Source organism: Coregonus clupeaformis, chromosome 28, assembly GCF_020615455.1.
Source record: "Coregonus clupeaformis isolate EN_2021a chromosome 28, ASM2061545v1, whole genome shotgun sequence".
NCBI lineage: Eukaryota > Metazoa > Chordata > Actinopteri > Salmoniformes > Salmonidae > Coregonus > Coregonus clupeaformis.
In genome coordinates this window covers 24816100-24835302 of record NC_059219.1, presented here as the reverse complement: position 1 = coordinate 24835302, position 19203 = coordinate 24816100, and the positions used below count along the sequence as shown (strand labels likewise).

General features: G+C 44.9%; 1 protein-coding gene across 1 annotated transcript in view; it reads left to right on the top strand.

Moving 5' to 3' along the window:
- Window positions 1-281: 281 nt before the first annotated feature.
- Window positions 282-19203, top strand: part of LOC121543416 (staphylococcal nuclease domain-containing protein 1-like) — a 277997-nt gene continuing 259075 nt past the window's right edge. Inside the window, exons 1-9 of the mRNA XM_041853265.2 lie at window positions 282-503; window positions 4117-4266; window positions 6616-6736; window positions 7016-7097; window positions 10812-10972; window positions 12029-12120; window positions 12747-12905; window positions 13267-13373; window positions 15209-15299. Of these exons, the coding sequence (XP_041709199.2) occupies window positions 291-503; window positions 4117-4266; window positions 6616-6736; window positions 7016-7097; window positions 10812-10972; window positions 12029-12120; window positions 12747-12905; window positions 13267-13373; window positions 15209-15299 (1176 nt within the window). The 5' untranslated portion in view covers window positions 282-290. The remainder of the gene's footprint in view (window positions 504-4116; window positions 4267-6615; window positions 6737-7015; window positions 7098-10811; window positions 10973-12028; window positions 12121-12746; window positions 12906-13266; window positions 13374-15208; window positions 15300-19203) is intronic.

Below are 19203 nucleotides of genomic sequence, written 5' to 3'. Positions count from 1 at the left end.
ACAGTTAGTTTTTTGTCATACCCCCCGTGGGAATGAAAGGTCACATTTGATTTGCATTGGGTGAATAGACCACATAACATTGTAATATTTTTGCATGTCAAGAGCTCAGGGCATCCACTGCTCTGACCACGAGAACGTTATGAATGGTACCAGGGTAATACCATGCTGACGTGTATAACCTCCCCATGCACCGGAAGATCTTATTTCACTCTGATTACGCGTCCAAGGAATAGCCTATCTGTCCCATTCATTTCTAATCATGTACCCGGAAAAGTAACTCTTTGACGTGTATGCATGGTACGGTGTGTTTCCGGTATAGCGTGTGTTCACAGTTATCCAGCCTTTTCCTCTTGGGTTTCAATAGAACAGTCATTTCTGACTCCCGGCTCCTTACCTGTTTCCCCCTAAACGGCGTATCTAACTTTGTGGACATGGCATCATCAGTTTCGGCACAGGCGAATCCTGCTCCGGTTGCGGCGCTCCAGAGAGGAATAGTCAAGATGGTAGGAACATATGGATAAAGAGTGTGGGACTGGGGATGATGCTAACAGCTTGTTAGCTTTCGATTAACTAGCGAGTTAACGAGCTAGCTACGATATCCAACAACTTCTCATTGTCGTGGTCTTTTTCTTGTTAGAAAAGTACTATTCAATGTCGTGTTCAATGACAATGTTGGCTAGCTAACACCGTTAGCTAACAAGCACCATAAATTGACTAAATTCTGCAGCAGTTTAGGATTAGCCACATACTTTGAGGAGTTGACATGGTTTATGTAAAAGGTGCTAGCTAACCTTACTGAAGTAAACATTGCCGTGCCCAAGGAAACTCTTGGGACACCACTTGAACAACAATGACAAACAAACAAGAGGGAGTTGTTTGTCCTGCACAGGTGCTTGAATTAGGTGTTTAGGAAAATACCCTGACGTTAGTGCAAACTCTCGCAAAATAGGTTTCTATCTGGAGCCAGTTGAAGTTGCAACAAGACAACTAACGTTACAGTAACTAGCTAACTAGAAATTGTTTGCACATTAATTGTTGGCAGGTGTGGAAGCATGACACCTTTCCAAGCAAAATTGATAACTAGCTTGGTTGACCCCGGCTATGGGGTTCATGTAGCTAGGTATTTAGCCAGATAAACCAACTCTAGTTAGCTAGGAGTGTTCAAAGTTCGTGTCCTGATGAGCGCGTGTTCCTGTATCGTGGCTAAACAACTCTGATTTATGGTTCTGGAATGGAAGCTAGCTAGCATTCTTTTGATTCCACTCCAGACACAAAATCCAAATGGTTACTGTAGCAAGCTAACTAGTGTGCTATCATATATTCTTTCACGTTAGAGGATGTAATTCAACTCGAACAATGGACACCACTATCAAAATAATATATTTTGGTTTGAGATGAATTGGCTACTTATTTCCAAAAAGTGTGGCAAAAATATCAAACGAACGTCTTGCGTTCAGTGTAGTTTCGTCAGCAAGTCTGCTGCTCTGAAGCGACCACGAGAAACTGACACGTATTCCTCCCCCTCCCCCGTCCCCCCGTAGTGGAAGCAAGCAGCAGTTGTAGTAATATCTATAGCTACAGTGGCCCAAAGTAACCCCAAATGATTTAGCATGCACAGTCTCATTCTACACCTAAGCGCTTTCTAGAGGCCAATACTCGTAACGACGGCATGCAAGTAATCACATTCCTGATTTCAGCACAGTTTGGCAATTACTCCGATTCTACTTCCTCTCTGTGGGCCAGTCTATACAGTTTCCAGGTTGTATTTGTGTTGACACAGGTTCTGTGTGTCAGTGTGTCATTTCCTGAAAAGCATTTTCAGTGATCAACTTCAGACCACACTTTATATAATCTAGTGCGGTATGTATAGGCTAGCTACAGCAGATATGGCTACCAGGTATCATACAACACTCAGACAATTCAGAGCTGTAGGATTCATCTCCCACCTACTATGGTTACTGACTGAAAGGCCTTATATATTTTTTAGTATACAGTAATTATAGACTGCCTGCCACTGCCTAGATGTCCCCATAGACCTATGTTTCCTCTGGAGAGGGTAAACAAGCGAGCGGTCACCTTGGGGATAAGGGAAGTGTGTGGTATGAGACAGTAGGTACAGTAAGGAATATATCGACATTTACAGAATGGTTGGTTACCTGGAGGAAAATGGGGAAGGGTCATGCTTTTTCAATTTCAGTCAAGTGGAGGGTTTAGTATTTTTTTATTTAGTCCAGGGGAGTGTCATGTAATTTATGACATTTCAATATTTCTCAATGTTTTAGAATGAGTTGCTTATTAGGCTATATATCGATGTGTGCCCTATGCCGCACCGCATATCTAAGGCTCTGGTCTGTCCAAAAAGTGAGGGTAAACGATAGACACGTTCTCTGCTATCCACTTTGTTTTAATTATTATTTTGGGTATAGGGGAGGGTCACTTGTTTTTTTCCAAGCGTTCAGGGAGAGTTTAGCTGGAATTTATTTTGCTGAAGGGAGGGCCATCCATTTTCATTTCAGAGAGGTCAAATATTTCTCCATGTAACCCTTATTATAAATAATGTTCACTCCCTAAAGGGTTAGAGGAGCCGATTTGTTGTGCAGCATCTGGCTGGGTCGGATGGAGGAGCACAGAGAATAGTAGTCTGGGTGTTGAGGGATCTTCCCTGAAGACTTGGCTCCTTGTCACATATGGCTTACAGACTCAGTCCCACTAGTCTTGGTGTAACCTTTGTCTCCTGTCCTTCACTCCTTTCCTTCAAAACCACCAACCTGAACAGAACAGAGATATTAGCCTATTTCCACTTATCCAACCCTTTCAAATGAGGAAAGGAGACAAGGAGGCAAGCCAAAGCCACTGTCTAGATCGGAACACAGCCTTTGAGCAAACCGTAGGGGTGTATTCATTCAGAGGAGGCTGGTCGGAGGACGGGCTCATTGTAATGTCTGGAATGGAATCAATGGAACTGAGTCAAACACGTTGTTTCCATGTGTTTGATGTGTTTGGTACCATTCCATTGAATCCATTCCAGCAATTACAATGAGCCTGTTCTCCTATAGCTCCTCCCACCAGCCTCCCCTGTAGTCATTATTCGGATTCCGTTGCAAAATGTTCATCTACAGCTGGTCATGAATCACTACAGGAGCTATCTATGGCTGGTCATGAATCACTACAGGAGCTATCTATGGCTGGTCATGAATCACTACAGGAGCTATCATGACTGGTCATGAATCACTACAGGAGCTATCATGACTGGTCATGAATCACTACAGGAGCTATCTATGGCTGGTCATGAATCACTACAGGAGCTTAGGCCCCTTTCCCTTCCTCCTGTTCTGTTTAGTGGTGTTCTGAGGAGTGAGTCACTCTTCAGTGGGGAAAATCTTTCTAGATCCCAATACTTCATCGTCTGGGGTGTATTCATTCCGCCTATTCTGTTTTCTAAACGGAAGCAAGCGAAACGGGAGGGACCTACCTGAATTAATCCAATAGAAACTCTTGTTTTGCTCTGTTTGCATCCGTTTGGTTCTTAAACGGTTTCCGTAATGAATAAACCCCAGATGACGCTGGTCTGACAGTACTTCTTGCTACAGGAAAAGGCACTTTGTTTTTGATTGGGTCAAACCCTGTCTGAACTGAACACTCAACACCAACCTACCACTAGGCCTATTCACTGTCACAGCTGTTAGGTCTATACTAGGCCTGGCTCTACTACTGCTACTACTACAACCACGATCACTACTACTACTACGACTATTACTGCTACTACTACTACCACTATTACTGCTACTACTACTACTACAACCACGATCACTACTACTACGACTATTACTGCTGCTACTACTACTAGTAGTACTGTTACGAGACTATATACAGTCACACTCTTTCACCACAACCGTTTTTTCCTCTACCTCCAATACCATGCAATAGGGTTGAGTTCTGAGAGAATTAGTGAAAATAATAGTAAGCACTACCAAAAGCTCTACTTCCATATCAGCCCATTACCAGTCTCCGATTAGCCTGTAGACATTCTACCTACCCCTGCAGCAATGTAAATAACCCTGGTGTTTCCCCTAATAGCCCAATGCTAATATTTACTGTGACGTTCCTCTCTTCCAGGTCTTGTCAGGATGTGCAATAATCGTGCGGGGCCAGCCACGGGGAGGCCCGCCCCCGGAGCGTCAGATCAACCTGAGTAACATCCGTACCGGGGTGCTGGCTCGCCGCGCCCCCCAGAGCCAGCCCGACCAAAAGGACACCCCCGACGAGGTGCGTTGAAGCACTTAAACCAATTACTGACTCAATCAGTGGGCTGGTCCATTCATGAAGACGAATGAGGAGGGGGGGGGGGGGTTCATAAGTGTTGTATTGAGGTTCATAAGGAACTAAATTGATTTTGGGTGGCTGCATGGAGACGATGCATTCACTTTTTGGAGCAACATAATTATGGTGGAGTGTTTTCTCAGGGGTTGTGCTAAGAAAAAGTGTTGGGTGTTCTTCGATCAGATTCCACCTGCAGTGCCAGTTATTATGTAATCGCTGATATATGATGCTTGTTGTCTCGTAAAGCATATACAGTTGAAGTCGGAAGTTTACATACACTTAGGTTGGAGTCATTAAAACTCGTTTTTCAACCACTCTACAAATTTATTGTTAATAAACTAGAGTTTTGGCAAGTCGGTTAGGACATCTACTTTGTGCATGACACAAGTAATTTTTCCAACAATTGTTTACAGACAGATTATTTCACTTATAATTCACTGTATCACAATTCCAGTGGGACAGAAGTTTACATACACTATGTTGACTGTGCCTTTAAACAGCTTGGAAAATTCCAGAAAATGATGTCATGGCTTTCGAAGCTTCTGATAGGCTAATTGACATCATTTGAGTCAATTGGAGGTGTACCTGTGGATGTATTTCAAGGCCTTCCTTCAAACTCAGTGCCTCTTTGCTTGACATCATGGGGAAATCTAAAGAAATCAGCCAAGACCTCAGAAAAAAAATTGTAGACCTCCACAAGTCTGGTTCATCCTTGGGAGCAATTTCCAAAAGCCTGAAGGTACCACGTTCATCTATACAAACAATAGTACTCAAGTATAAACACCATGGGACCACGCATCCGTCATACCGCTTAGGAAGGAGACGTGTTCTGTGTCCTAGAGATGAACGTACTTTGGTGCGAAAAGTGCAAACCAATCCCAGAACAACAGCAAAGGACCTTGTGAAGATGTTGGAGGAAACATGTACAAAAGTGTATATATATCCACAGTAAAACGAGTCCTATATCGACATAACCTGAAAGGCCACTCAGCAAGGAAGAAGCCACTGCTCCAAAACTGCCATAAAAAAGCCAGACTATGGTTTGCAACTGCACATGGGGACAAATATTGTACTTTTTGGAGAAATGTCCTCTGGTCTGATGAAACAAAAATAGAACTGTTTGGCCTTAATGACCATCATTATGTTTGGAGGAAAAAGGTGGTGCTTGCAAGCAGAAGAACACCATCCCAACCGTGAAGCACGGGGGTGGCAGCATCATGCTGTGGGGGTGCTTTGCTGCAGGAGGGACTGGTGCACTTCACAAAATAGATGGCATCATGAGGAAGGGAAATTATGTGGATATATTGAAGCAACATCTCAAGACATCAGTCAGGAAGTTAAAGCTTGGTTGCAAATGGTCTTCCAAATGGACGACCCCAAGCATACATCCAAAGTTGTGGCAAAATGGCTTAAGGACAACAAAGTCAAGGTTTTGGAGTGGCGATCACAAAGCCCCGACCTCAATCCTATAGAAAATGTGTGGGCAGAACTGAAAAAGCGTGTGCGAGCAATGAGGCCTACAAACCTGACTCAGTTACACAAGCTCTTTCAGGAGGAATGGGCCAAAAGTCACCCAATTTATGGTGGGAAGCTTGTGGAAGGCTACCCAAAACGTTTGACCCAAGTGAAACAATTTAAAGGCAATGCTACCAAATACTAACTGAGTGTATGTAAACTTCTGACCCACTGGGAATGTGGTGAAAGAAATAAAAGCTGAAATAAATAATTCTCTCTACTATTATTCTGATATTTCACATTCTTAAAATAAAGTGGTGATCAAAACTGACCTAAGACAGGGAATTTTTACTAGGATTAAATGTCAGGAATTGTGGAAAACTGAGTTTAAATGTAGTTGGCTAAGGTGTATGTAAACTTCCGACTTCAACTGTATGTGTCCCGTTTTTGGTCATAGAGAATGATAGAGGCCTCTAGTGGCCAAAAGGCCGTATCAGCATGGGCAGCGCCATTTGAGGGCTTCCACCATTTTTAATGTAGTCAACTGGGTGTTACATCCAACTTCATTGGCTGATCCCTCCTGGTGACCCTGTTGGAGTCATGTCCAACCGGGTCATCAGGAGGGATCAGCTAATTGTGAAAAATAATATTGACTTCTACAAAATGGAGATTGCGCTGCCCATGCAGTCATAGACGCTATAATGGAACAGATGCAAAGATGAGTCCTATCTCTTTGGTCAGGGTCTAGAGATGAATTGTGGGTGATTGTGATTATTTGGTGCCCCTAGTGGTAAAACATTGCCGTGATCAACAGGTGAACCTGTCTTCTTTCCCTTGCAGCCCTATGCCTTCCAGGCCAGAGAGTTCCTGCGCAAGATACTGGTTGGGAAGGAGGTATGCTTCACAGTGGAGGTCAAGACCGCTCTGGGCAGAGAATACGGCATGGTGTACCTGGGCAGAGGTGAGAAGACCACCAGACGCTAACACAGCCACAAATAGAGGCCAGAGTTACTACTAGTCGGGGAAAACATCACTACATCACTGGTGCACTATTTGTCTATATCCCACAGGGATATTTTTCCATTCAGGGATAGGATTTCAATTCCTCCTTGAATTGACTGCATTTCCATTGATCGAATGAAGGGACTCTTCTTCATGCATCCACTGTACCTCCAACTTCATACTCTGTTTCTTTATTTCTTTTGAGTGTTAAATCCTCTGTCTCTCTCGCTCCCTCTAGACACCACCGGCGAGAACATTGCTGAGTGTCTGGTGAACGAGGGCCTCGCCACCGTCCGCAGGGAAGGAATCCGGGGCAACAAGTAAGATCTCAGCAGTGCTGTGATGTCACAAGCAACAGGGTGCATCAGTCTTTTAACAGGGTGTTGATTGATTTACTAAGTCTTTAATCAGCCCCATAGAGATTTGAAGTGGTGGTAACCAGGGAAACATGATAATGCAGTCAATTTGTCACAGTAGAATTTGCCATTGTTACATGCGTAAGATGATGGGATAAACGTCAGTCGTCTGTCTATTGTGACACCTTTTGATTATTTCCCTATTGTGACATCAGCACACTGTCCACTTGCTGTGATGCCACAGAAGGCCGAAGTATGATGTCACAATTCAACACTTGCACTATGACAGAATTTAGAAAATAGTGTGACTCATGAGTGTGTGATGTCACAATGCGCTTGCTTGATGTCACAATGGGCTGCATGTATTATTGATGACACAATGCCACTGCACATAGAATCTTCACCCCCTCCCATTTGAGGCTCTCAGTTAAGGTGTGAGACCAGGTGGTGGCAGTGTTGCTCTGCAGTAACATTGAGGCTTTCCCACTGATCGGTGGTCTCAAAAGCCTCTGTCATACATAACATAAAGCTTTATTATCCAGTCAAACTCACCAGTCTAATAACTGTCCCAAAACACCCATTCAGCCCTGAGTGATTGATCGCCCCTTAGTGGGCATGACTGGGCACTACAGGAGTTCAGTGCTGTGAAACCCTGTGTTTTCACTGTGTGTACCAGATGAATATATAAATGGCCTGCCTGCATATTTTGGACCTAACGACTCGTTTCGAGCATTTCACTCAATGGCTCGGAACAGGCTTTAATGTAAACGCCTCTACGCAGGCTGTCGTTTGGCCCAAATGGGGTTGTTATTATGGTGGGAGGGCTGGGAGACGAGCGGACCCTTATTCATTAGCCTGGCGATTGCTCTCCATGATCACCCCAATTGGAGGGCGACGATGATTTGAAACGGAGCGGGCGAGCACATGTTCCGAACCTGGCTGTCCGCGGCGCTCAAACTATGCCAGGAGCCAATTAACAGAAGGCCCGGGCCACGTGCCAACCATCCTCTCCTCGCTGCTGGGGCACACGCGCAAACAATTACACCACAGATCTCCTCTTCAAACAATTTCTGTTTCTTCCAAGGTAACCCAACCTTGGGCCAGGCAGGCTCCTCCTGGCCTATGAGACAGCAGGCTGTCTCTCTGACTGGCTGTTTTTGTTAAATGATTGAAGGGGGGAGTTGTGGTGGTTTATGTAACCACACCGACCGTGGGTGAGGGAATCCAAATTAGAATTGGTACCACTGCTTCACAACTATTGATCCTTTAAACTGCCATCCCCAGTGGAGTGGCTGAACTGATGAGGGGTTGCCTCTTCTGAACCACGTTCTTCAATGTCGAGTGGTTATGTTTCTATTTGCTGTGTTCTGCAGATTTTCGGTGCTAGCTCCATATTGACAACTAGGCTATAGCCTAAAAGTGCTTTAGTTTTTTGCTGCCCGTTTGTGGGTTGATGTTAGAATTTTTTTGGGGGAAAAGACATCTCTCTCTTTTTTGATTTTAGAAGTAAGTTTCAGCCCCGTCTTTCCAGCTACAGTGCTGTGAACTAAATATAAATATATTTAGTGAAGGAATGATTTGACATTGTCTCACACAGTACCAAGTAGGCTACCTCCTGTGTCTTCATTGATCTCTGATCGTCAGCCTAGTCGCATACTCACAGTATCTCGCTGTGTCCGTTCAGTATCTGGGCTAGCCTCAAGCTGCATCCCTACATAGTGCACTACTTTTAACCAGAGCCTTATGGGCCCTGGTCAAAAGAAGTGCACTGCGCTATAGTGAAAAGGCGCAGCCTCAATCTCAGTGATTCCAGCCTGGCTTGTGCAGTTTTTTTGTATTTTTTTGTATATATTTGGTATTTTTTTAACCAGTTTTTCTCCCAAATTTCGTGATATCCAATTGGTAGTTACAGTGTTGTCCCATCGCTGCAACTCCCGTACAGACTCGGGAGAAGCGAAGGTCGAGACCCTGCTCACTTAACCCGGAAGCCAGCAGCACCAATGTGTCGGAGGAAACACCATACAACTGGCAACCGTGTCAGCGTGTATGCACCCGGCCTGCCACAGGAATCGCTAGAGCGCGATGGTACAAGGACATCCCGGCTGGCCAAACCCTCCCCTAACCCGGACAACGCTGGGCCAATTGTGCGTCGCCTCATGGGTCTCCCGGTCGCGGCCCGGATCTGTAGTGACGCCTCAAGCACTGCAGTGCCTTAGACCACTGCGCCACTCAGGAGCCCCCCCCGGTTTGTGCTGTTAGTCCTAAGTAGCTTAAGTACAATTTACTTTCTGTAGGCTTTGTGGGCTGGCCCAGAAACTTAATGTTCTCTGTATTCCTGCTTCGGTAAGCAAGAAACAGTTCTATTTCAGTTGGGATTTGTGTCTAGAACGGTCGAGGATGGAAGGGGGTTGTTGGGCGCCAGTCCAATGCTCCAATTAGGAACTGTTTCAGAACACTCAGACTCTCTCTCTTTTCTTTGTGTGTGTGTGACGTGTTTTAATTGAGTACCACTTTGTGCCCCTTTCTAAACCGAGCACCCACTCTCCCTTTCAGACAGCATCAATGTAAAAAGGCTGAATTTACACAGCGCTCGTTTCAACAAAGAACCCCGTCCCAATATCTCACTCTCCGTTTCTCATATCAGTTATGGGCAAGCCTCACTTCTCCACTCCACAGAAAACGTGTTCAACTGTTCACACGACGACGGAAAAGAATGAAGAAAATAAAAAAAGGCGAAGTGGAAAACGCTGATGGTCTTTCAAGATAACGGTCGCCATTTGTTTTGAACCAGCGTGGAATTGAGACATATATCGCCTGCCTTGCCCGTTTGAGGGAGTTGTTGGGAGCCATGTTGTCTTCAAAGTGCCCTCTAATCTTTGTTAGAGGCCCAGCCTGACAATCTGGTTATCAACACGCTGAACCTGAAAGCTCATGCAGATGGAAGAGAAACTGGGGAGTTGTGTACTTGGCCGTCTACCAGGTGTCTGACACTGAAGAGAGTTGTTCCCCCTGAATCTCCCTTATGTTTTTGGTTGATCAACTAAACCAATGCGTATCCCACAAGTATTAGGTGGCCACGGGCCCTCGTGTCACAGCTAAAGGCTAATTTTGTGACACTAGAAACACTGCTTTTATTGAATTGGCGTGGGTCATGAAAGCATAACCATACATTTGGGAACCATTGCTCTTTTTGACCCTAATTTATCTGAAAGGATTTAAAAAGCATAACGTAGTAGAACTGCTATGTCCAGTTGTATGTCCACCTAGCCAGTCTCATCAGTTTAGCCTGAGGGCCGGTAGTAGAACTGCTATGTCCAGTTGTATGTCCACCTAGCCAGTCTCATCAGTTTAGCCTGAGGGCCGGTAGTAGAACTGTCAGTGTAGCTAGAACTACTAACTAGTGCCCATGCAGTTCCAGTTGCCCCCTAAGGCCAAACGGATAATATAGAGGACTGGACCAGTAACAGAAGAGTGAGCTGGAGGCTTGCTGGCATCAGTATAATTGTCACCTACTGATGCCCTTTAACAAGGCACTGTGCTGGGACTGGGCTCTGTGTCAGCAAAAAGAACAATTTCCATTGTCTCTAAGATCTATTCCAGCTACTTTACTATAGTTTGAAACCTCAGCCTGTGTGTTATATACTAACCACTTGTCTTCTCTTGTCCCGGTGTGTGTAGTCCAGATCAGGCTAGACTGTGTGACCTGGAGGACCAGGCCAAGGCCTCCAAGAAAGGCATGTGGACGGAGGGCGGTGGCACTAACACCGTACGCGACCTCAAGTACAGCATTGAGAACCCCCGCAACTTCGTTGACTCCATGCACCAGAAACCTGTCAATGGTAGGGCTAACACTCACACATACTCACACACACCTCATAGTTCCTTATTAGAAGCCCCTGTGTGCACACCACACACAGCTGCATAATCCACCATTTTGGCTCGATGCCTCTATATCTATATCTATATCTGGCACGTAATGGCTCCCTGTATCACACCTCACAGGCTCATTATGTGAGTTTCACCCCCTCTAATGCGTTTCTCCATTCTGTCCGGTCCACCGCAGCTAACGGCCACTCCCTTTAATTTAATGGTGAAATGGTGTGGAGGGTTTTGTACCATTCAGCGAGTCCGCCCCTGTTTTAAATGGGCAGTAGCAATCCAGCCGAATCGCTTTAAATGTTCCCTCCATTGAGTTCCGGGGGCCCGGAATCGGAATACTAATTTTCCCGGTCTGGATTATGGCTGATCCCCTTGTCTGACTGCATTTATTCAGCCCCCGAACACTCAAAACACCATTTACAGCTCAAATGCTGCTTGTGTAGCGGCCTTTCACACTAACAGACATTTTTAGAGGTCAGGGCGACAACAGAAGAAGAGGGAGAGAATACATTATTCTATAACCCACCAGAGCAGTATGTAATCAACAACATGTACTGTAAACACCCTCCATATAGTAGAGGACAGAAATGAGGTGAAGGTCATCCTGTAGATGGAAACATTTGACCACTGACTTTTAAGGCATAATACAGTATAGAACTGAATCCATAGAGATCCTATTAAATGATTCTAATTCCTAATTCTATGACTGAATCTACTGTAGCACTGGCTCTGTATAGAACTGAGTCTGCTTTACTCTAAAACTGGTAGAACCTATAAAACAGAATTATGAGGTCATAGTAGAATGTTTCCCCCTGTGTAAACCGATGGGTTTTATCGTATTAAAACTATGAATTGAATGTATGAATACTTTATTTCTGACCCTAGTGTCTCTCTCTCTCTCTCTCTCTCTCTCTCTCTCTCTCTCTTTCTCTCTCGCTCTCCTTTCTCTCTCTCTCTCGCTCTCCTTTCTCTCTCTCTCTCGCTCTCCTCTCTCTCTCTCTCTCTCTCTCTCTCAGCCATCATTGAGCACGTGCGCGACGGTAGTGTGGTCCGTGCCCTGCTCCTGCCTGACTACTACCTGGTCACGGTCATGCTCTCTGGGGTCAAGGTCAGTCTCTTTGACCGTACTATGATCGTAGGATATATGGTTGTGTGTATGGTCAACTTTTATATCCTCTATAGACTACAGCGCATATTCCTACTGATTTGATTAGGGAATATCCCTATATGTTTCTGCAGGGGTTAGCTAATTGTACTACTTCATTATCAGGGGATGGTCTATCACTTTCTAACTCATAAGGTATGTGAGATGGAAGTGATTTTAGGGTTTTTTCCTTTTGTTGTTACTCTCCTATTTCACCATCCATCTTTTTCTAAGACCCAGAGGTTTTACAAACGGACCACTGCAGATAACAAATCTTTCCCATCTCACACTTAAGATATTACAGCCGTCTTGAACCTTAGTGCCCCATCTCCCAGCTCTGGTCTGTCTCCCATATCTAGTTTGTATTTACTATAAGGTGTATCTGTCATATGAATTTATCTTTTGGTCTTTTGGCATTTTCTTCCTCTCTCTCTTGGTCCTGTGTAGCTCAGTTGGTAAGAGTAACGCCAGGGTCGTGGGTTCGATATCCGCTGTGGTCACACACAAATAAATGCACTCACTGTAGTAGAAATAGCTTTGGATAAAAGAGTCTACTAAATGGCATATTACATTATATATCCTCTCTCCAGTGTCCAACGTTCAAGCGCGAGGCGGACGGCACGGAGTCGCCAGAGCCCTTTGCTGCCGAGGCCAAGTTCTTCACAGAGTCACGTCTGCTCCAGAGGGACGTGCAGATCATCCTGGAGAGCTGCCCCAACCAGGTCATCCTGGGTACCATCCTCCACCCGGTGAGACTGACTGACCCCTCACCTATGACCCCTGAGCATTGTACTATACGCAAAGGCTGGTAGCTTGGAGTTCTGTTGCTGTAGGCCAGAGGGCAAGGAAGGATAACTATATAATTTTGAACCTTGCAGAAGTCTGTGAGGTTGTTGCACTTAACTGTACTCAAACTTTCTTCATGAGACCCTTACATTGTATGAGGTTCTCTGTGAACGTGTTTGAGCGCAGGCAATGTGATGTCATCTCTTTCTGTTGAGCTTACTCTGTTATCTTTGTTTCCTCAACAGTAATCATCACTATAAATAGTGTATTTATCATGGAATATACAATACTTTATATGTTCTATCCTCGTTGTTTCATCTCCAGAACGGGAACATCACAGAGCTGCTGCTGAAGGAAGGGTTCGCCCGCTGTGTGGACTGGTCCATGGCCGTCTACACCCAGGGAGCAGAGAAACTCCGGGCCGGAGAAAAGTCAGTCCCTTCCCCAACCAAAACCCATACAGCAACACAGTCACTGTCAATGTGACCACAACCGTCATTATCCTCTACCGTTTTAGTAACCAACCAATTAGGGGATGTGGCTAATTGTGAATACTTTAGAAATTAGTCATTTCTTTCGAACTGGAAGTGAGACTGACAGAACTTCGTCAGTGATCTGACAAAGAGGTTGGATTGGAGGAAGCAATGGCATGCTCACCTGAAAAAGGCTTGCAGTGAACAGGTGCAACTTTAATGACTAAAGTCAGATATAAAGTATGTAGAAAAGATAATGGATATATACCAAAATAAAATCTTGACAGTCAGGGAAAATTGAAAATGACAAAAACAATGAATTTAGCAGTATTGATTTTATTATGTTTGAGCAAAAGAACACAGCATTAGCCATGGCTGTGCAGAGAATTGCAGGAAATTAGCTTTAAAACTGGACAATTTTCTCTCAGCTGCCATGCCCCCTGCCACACCCGACACTCTTTTTGATCCAGAAAAATCTCTGAAATATCAAGCAACTTACATATGTACAGATCAGTGAGTCCCCCCGAGGGAGGCAGTAATTTGAGAAGTAATTTAACAGGCATAAATCAGTATTCTAGTTGGTCTGAATCCAGCACAGTTGGAGATGTAGAAGTTTCACCCTCAGAGTATCAATTGAGCCAGCTTTGCCTGTCATCATTGTTAGTCTTTGAGTCGTTTTAGCATGGATTTGATTTAATATTTTGTATTGAAACACATTATGAAAACATTGAATACCAGATGATGGGAAGTGCTTATGAAATGTTTTTATGTAGGCCTATTGCCTTTATATTTCTTACTAAGAATCATATGAACATGTTTAAAAAAATGTTTTATTCCTTTTTACCAGGAATTATATACTGAACAAAAATATAAACGCAACGTAAAGTGTTGGTCCCATGTTTCATGAGCTGAAATAAAAGACCCAGGAATTTTCCATACGCACAAAAAGTGTATTTCTCTGAAATTGTGTGCACAAATGTGTTTACATCCCTGTTAGTGAGCATTTCTCCTTTGCCAAGATAATCCATCCACCTGACAGGTGTGGCATATCAAGAAGCTGATTAAACAGCATGATCATTACACAGGTGCACCTTGTGCTGGGGACAATAAAAGGCCACTCTAAAATGTCCAGTTTTGTCACACAACACAATGCCACAGTTGTGTCAAGTTTTGAGGGAGTTAAATTGGCATGCTGACTGCAGGAATGTCCACCAGAGCTGTTGCCAGATAATTTAATGTTCATTTCTCTACCATAAGCCATCTCCAACGTCGTTTTAGAGAATTTGGCAGTACGTCCAACCGGCCTCACAACCACAGACCATGTGTAAACACGCCAGCCCAGGACCTCCACATCAGGCTTCATCACATGCGGGATTGTCTGAGACAAGCCACCCGGACAGCTGATTGGCTTGGCCTGGCTCTCCAGTGTTTGGGCAGGGACGCAACCCACTGTTGCGTCCCTGCCCAGTCGTGAAATCCATAGATTAGGGCCTAATTTATTTCAATTGACTGATTTCCTTATATGAACTACACCTCAGTGAAATTGTTGCATTTATATTTTTGTTCAGTATATGAAAGGATGTTTTGATATATTTCTTAATTTTTTCTGAGAATTGTATGAAAGGATGTTTTCTCTACCTTCATTGTTCTTTTGACCAAATCTCCTGCTTTTCACATCACCATTCACACAAGGCCATTACGTCTTCATTGATGATTGCTGCTCTGTTTGTTTCCTCTCCTCTTTTTGTTGACATTATCCCCCTTCTAACTGAGTCATCCTTTCTGTTTGTTAGATCTGCTAAAGAGCGTAAAGTGCGTATCTGGAAGGACTACGTAGCCCCCACAGCCAACATGGACCAGAAGGACAGGCAGTTTGTGGCCAAGGTAAGAAGACCCAGCAGGTCTACACACTACACTGCTTCAGGAGGATTGGGACTGGGGCTGCGTTCCATTCCAGAAGGTCGTCCCTTTCCGCTCTGCCCTTGTTTACTCCACTTAATGAATTTGGGGGTGGGCGAGGGTAGAGTGTAAAGGAGATGCTTTCTGTAATGGAACACGGTCTGTGTTCAATCCGTGAGACTAACTTTGCTTTGATTGTTAGGGGATGTTTCCCTGGCTTCCTCCATGGCTGTGATTACTGCAGTATTTCCACAACCGTTTATTTAATCTTTTTGTCATAGCACTGCACCAAAAGCAGGACCAGTCCTAGAAAGCGCTGACAAAATATGTGCACCCCCCTCTCACACACCTCCTCCCAAAAACCTCCCAGCACAGAGGAACAAAGAGGAAGCGCTTTAGCAGCAACCTTGAACACTCACTCCCTAGCCAAATGACTGCGGAATCGCCTGGCGTTTCTCCTATGTTCCGAGACCGTTCCAGCTCCGCTCAGAGACACGGGACGGGATATTAGTTCTGGATGTTATTGGGATACGGCAGAGGAAATAATGATTGGCTTAATATCACACAGGAAACTGCCTTTGAATGAATCCCAAACCTGGCCTTGTCAGAGTCCATTACTTCCTTCTAAGTAAGACGGAGCCACAAATGGAGCCTCCAGTAATGTAGCTTGGCCTTATTGCTATTACAAGAGGACACATTATAGCCTATATCATTGTTTTAGTGTTACCCTTAAAGCTACAGTCTGTAATTCCAAAAACAGCCTAATCCTTCAAAAATACAGGAATTGAAATGACCTTTTGAACAGCTTCCCAAATCCCAGACTGTAGGACTCTCACCTAGTTTGTCTGTTTATATTCTGAATCGAGCCTGTGATACGGTCTTCCTTCTGACAATCTTTTTTCTTTAGGTGACCCACAAAGAAAGTTGATTTAATTCCCTAAAGTTAGTAGTTTTTATGATCTGCTTAGATTTTTTTCAGATCCGGTGGCTGAACTTTTAAGACCTTGAAATATTCATGGCTAGCCTTTGGTTACATAAAAGGTGTTGCCGTCGCAGCAATCTGCTTACAGAATGAGTTTGCGAAAGAAATCTGCACACACAAAAAAAAAAAACCTAGCTTGCTAAGTTAGTGTTTTTCCCCTGAGTCAGAGCGAAGACTCTAGCGCCGAAAAAAAGGATCAAACATTTATAGATTGGCTTCGGCTGCCCTAAGATCTCCCCGAGCCCAGGGAATGGAAGCTGTGAAGGGGGAGGAGGGAAGGGTGTAGAGAGGGAGAGAAATGGGAATGGGAGAGGGAGGGGGTAGAACTAGAGTAGAGAGGGGAGTGACCGAGAGCGGGGTAGACGGACAGAACTGATAGAGAAAAGTAGGGAAGAGAAGAGGGGGGTGGTGGTGGAATTGTATTGTATTTTCTTCCAAGTGTGTTATTTTTGCAGACATGCAGGTACAGTTCCCCAGTAGAGGGATGAGCCTTTGTGCCGGTTCCCAGCATGGTTCCCAGCATGGTTCCCAGCATGGTTCCCCACCTCTTCCTCCCCTCCTGCTGTTCTCAGAATCGGAGTAGTCGGAATAACACTGAGGCCCTCCGCCTCAAGGCAGTGGCACGTTAGCAAGTTTGTTTAGGGATTAGTGAATTATTGGGTTGCCTTTTTTAAGGCAGGCCCCGTCGGCAACGCAGCGTTTGTTGTAAAATGTCACCTTGTCTTTTTCAAACAGGCCTTCTGTAGGCTACCCCCAGATGGTATGGTGGGATAGATAAGTGTTGGTTTTGTGGCGACTTTCATCTTTCGGGTGGGTGGTCATCTGGAAGTTGTCAGCTCCCTGAACTGTCATTGGCCAATTGGGCTTGCTTAACATCCTCATTGGATTGTTTGGTGTGAGCACCTTGATTTCTTGAATTCTCATTTGCTGACCTCTGTCATTGTTCTATTGGCCCCACGGCATTGCAGCCTGTCGACTTTCCTGTCATACTCTCCAGTCCATACTCTCTCCCCTTCTCCCTCATTATGTTTCTGGGAACGGATGGATAGAGTTCAGAGAGAGAGCAGCCCAGAAGGGTATCATACGAAGCAGGTTTGAGGAGTTGGCGAGCTAACTTTGGTCAGCTCTTGAGTTCAACTCGAGAGAACCAGTCATACGAAAGTAACTCAACTTTTAGCCAGGTCAATTTCTATGGCAATGAATCCTTCGGAACTAACCTGCTCCGGGAAAGGATAACTCACTGCTCCGGGGAAGGATAACTAACCTGCTCCGGGGAAGGATAACTCACTGCTCCGGGGAAGGATAACTAACCTGCTCCGGGGAAGGATAACTAACCTGCTCCGGGGAAGGATAACTAACCTGCTCCGGGGAAGGATAACTAACCTGCTCCGGGGAAGGATAACTAACCTGCTCCGGGGAAGGATAACTAACCTGCTCCGGGGAAGGATAACTATCCTGCTCCGGGGAAGGATAACTATCCTGCTCCGGGGAAGGATAACTATCCTGCTCCGGGGAAGGATAACTAACCTGCTCCGGGGAAGGATAACTAACCTGCTCCGGGGAAGGATAACTAACCTGCTCCGGGGAAGGATAACTAACTGCTCCGGGGAAGGATAACTAACCTGCTCCGGGGAAGGCTAACTCACTGCTAAATCCACTTACTTTTTTTGGGCACAAATGAAAATGTGGCACTGACTCGACCATGGATTGATGTTTCAGCATTGTCTCAATGAAGAGTCCGGCGTCTGACTAGTGATGTGCAACATGCACGCGCAGTTACAAGCCTGCTAGAATTAGCGGCAGGCGGACTAGCAATAGCCGCCGTCGTAGTACGGATGAAGCCTGTCCTGGAATGTGAAGCTGGTTAGCTTTAGAAAACCCTGAGTAGATCTAGCTCGCTTCGTAGGATACCACACTGGTCCCCAGACTCAAACCTGCTGACTCCTCCCCCACTCTCTCTCACCCCGTCTTTCTCACCCTCTATTTATTTCTCTTACCCTCTATTTCTCCTTCTTTCTCTCTCTCACCTTGTCCCTGCTGGGACTGGTAGGCAGATGTGGGCTACGTCCCAATAGGCTGAAACTGCCTCCTTTGTCTTCCTTGTCTCCCTTGTGACCAGCTGACCTGAGAGAGGACGCGATGTGGTGGAAAACCTGCCTCCATCGGAGGCCTGTCACTGTCACGGAGGGACAGAGGACAACTGGCTGCATCTCAATAGTCTGAAACAGTTTTTCACATCAGTGTAGATGGAGAGGCCATAGTTGTGTTGAAATACCCTTTTAAAGCTGCAATATGTAACATTTTGGGCGACCTGACCAAATTCACATTTAAATGTTAGTTATAGATCTATCATTCTCATTGAAAGCAAGTCAAAGAAGCGGTAGATCCATTCTATGTGTGCTATTTCTATGCTTCCTATTAGTTTTAGGCAAGAGACGACATCTCTGGAGAAACGACTCTGCGTCTTGACGCAGTACTGCAGTTATTTTCACACCTATAGGCCTATACATTATTGGTGTTACTGCATCACATCACCACCAGTCTTTTTAAATAGAGATGAATGACAGGTAAATGTAGTGCTCTTTATGTATCCTGTACACTGCAGATGTCATACTAGTAGTGGCCACCAGGTGACAGCACCTCTCTACCACCAGGGTCTGTCTAGAGCAAGGGTCTCCAACCTTTTCTAGCATGAGAGCTACTTTGAAAAAATGTAGCTCCTAATTTTTTTTCCTAGCTTTCAAATGGGCACGTTCTTCTCCTCTCCCCTGCAACTCTTCCCCATGTCCTTACTACACTACTTTCTCTTGTACACTGTTTTCTGTCAATATACCTGGTAAAATAAGGAGGAGGGGGTGCGCAGATTTGTATTTTTTGTCTGTACTACAAAGGGCTATATCGGTCAAC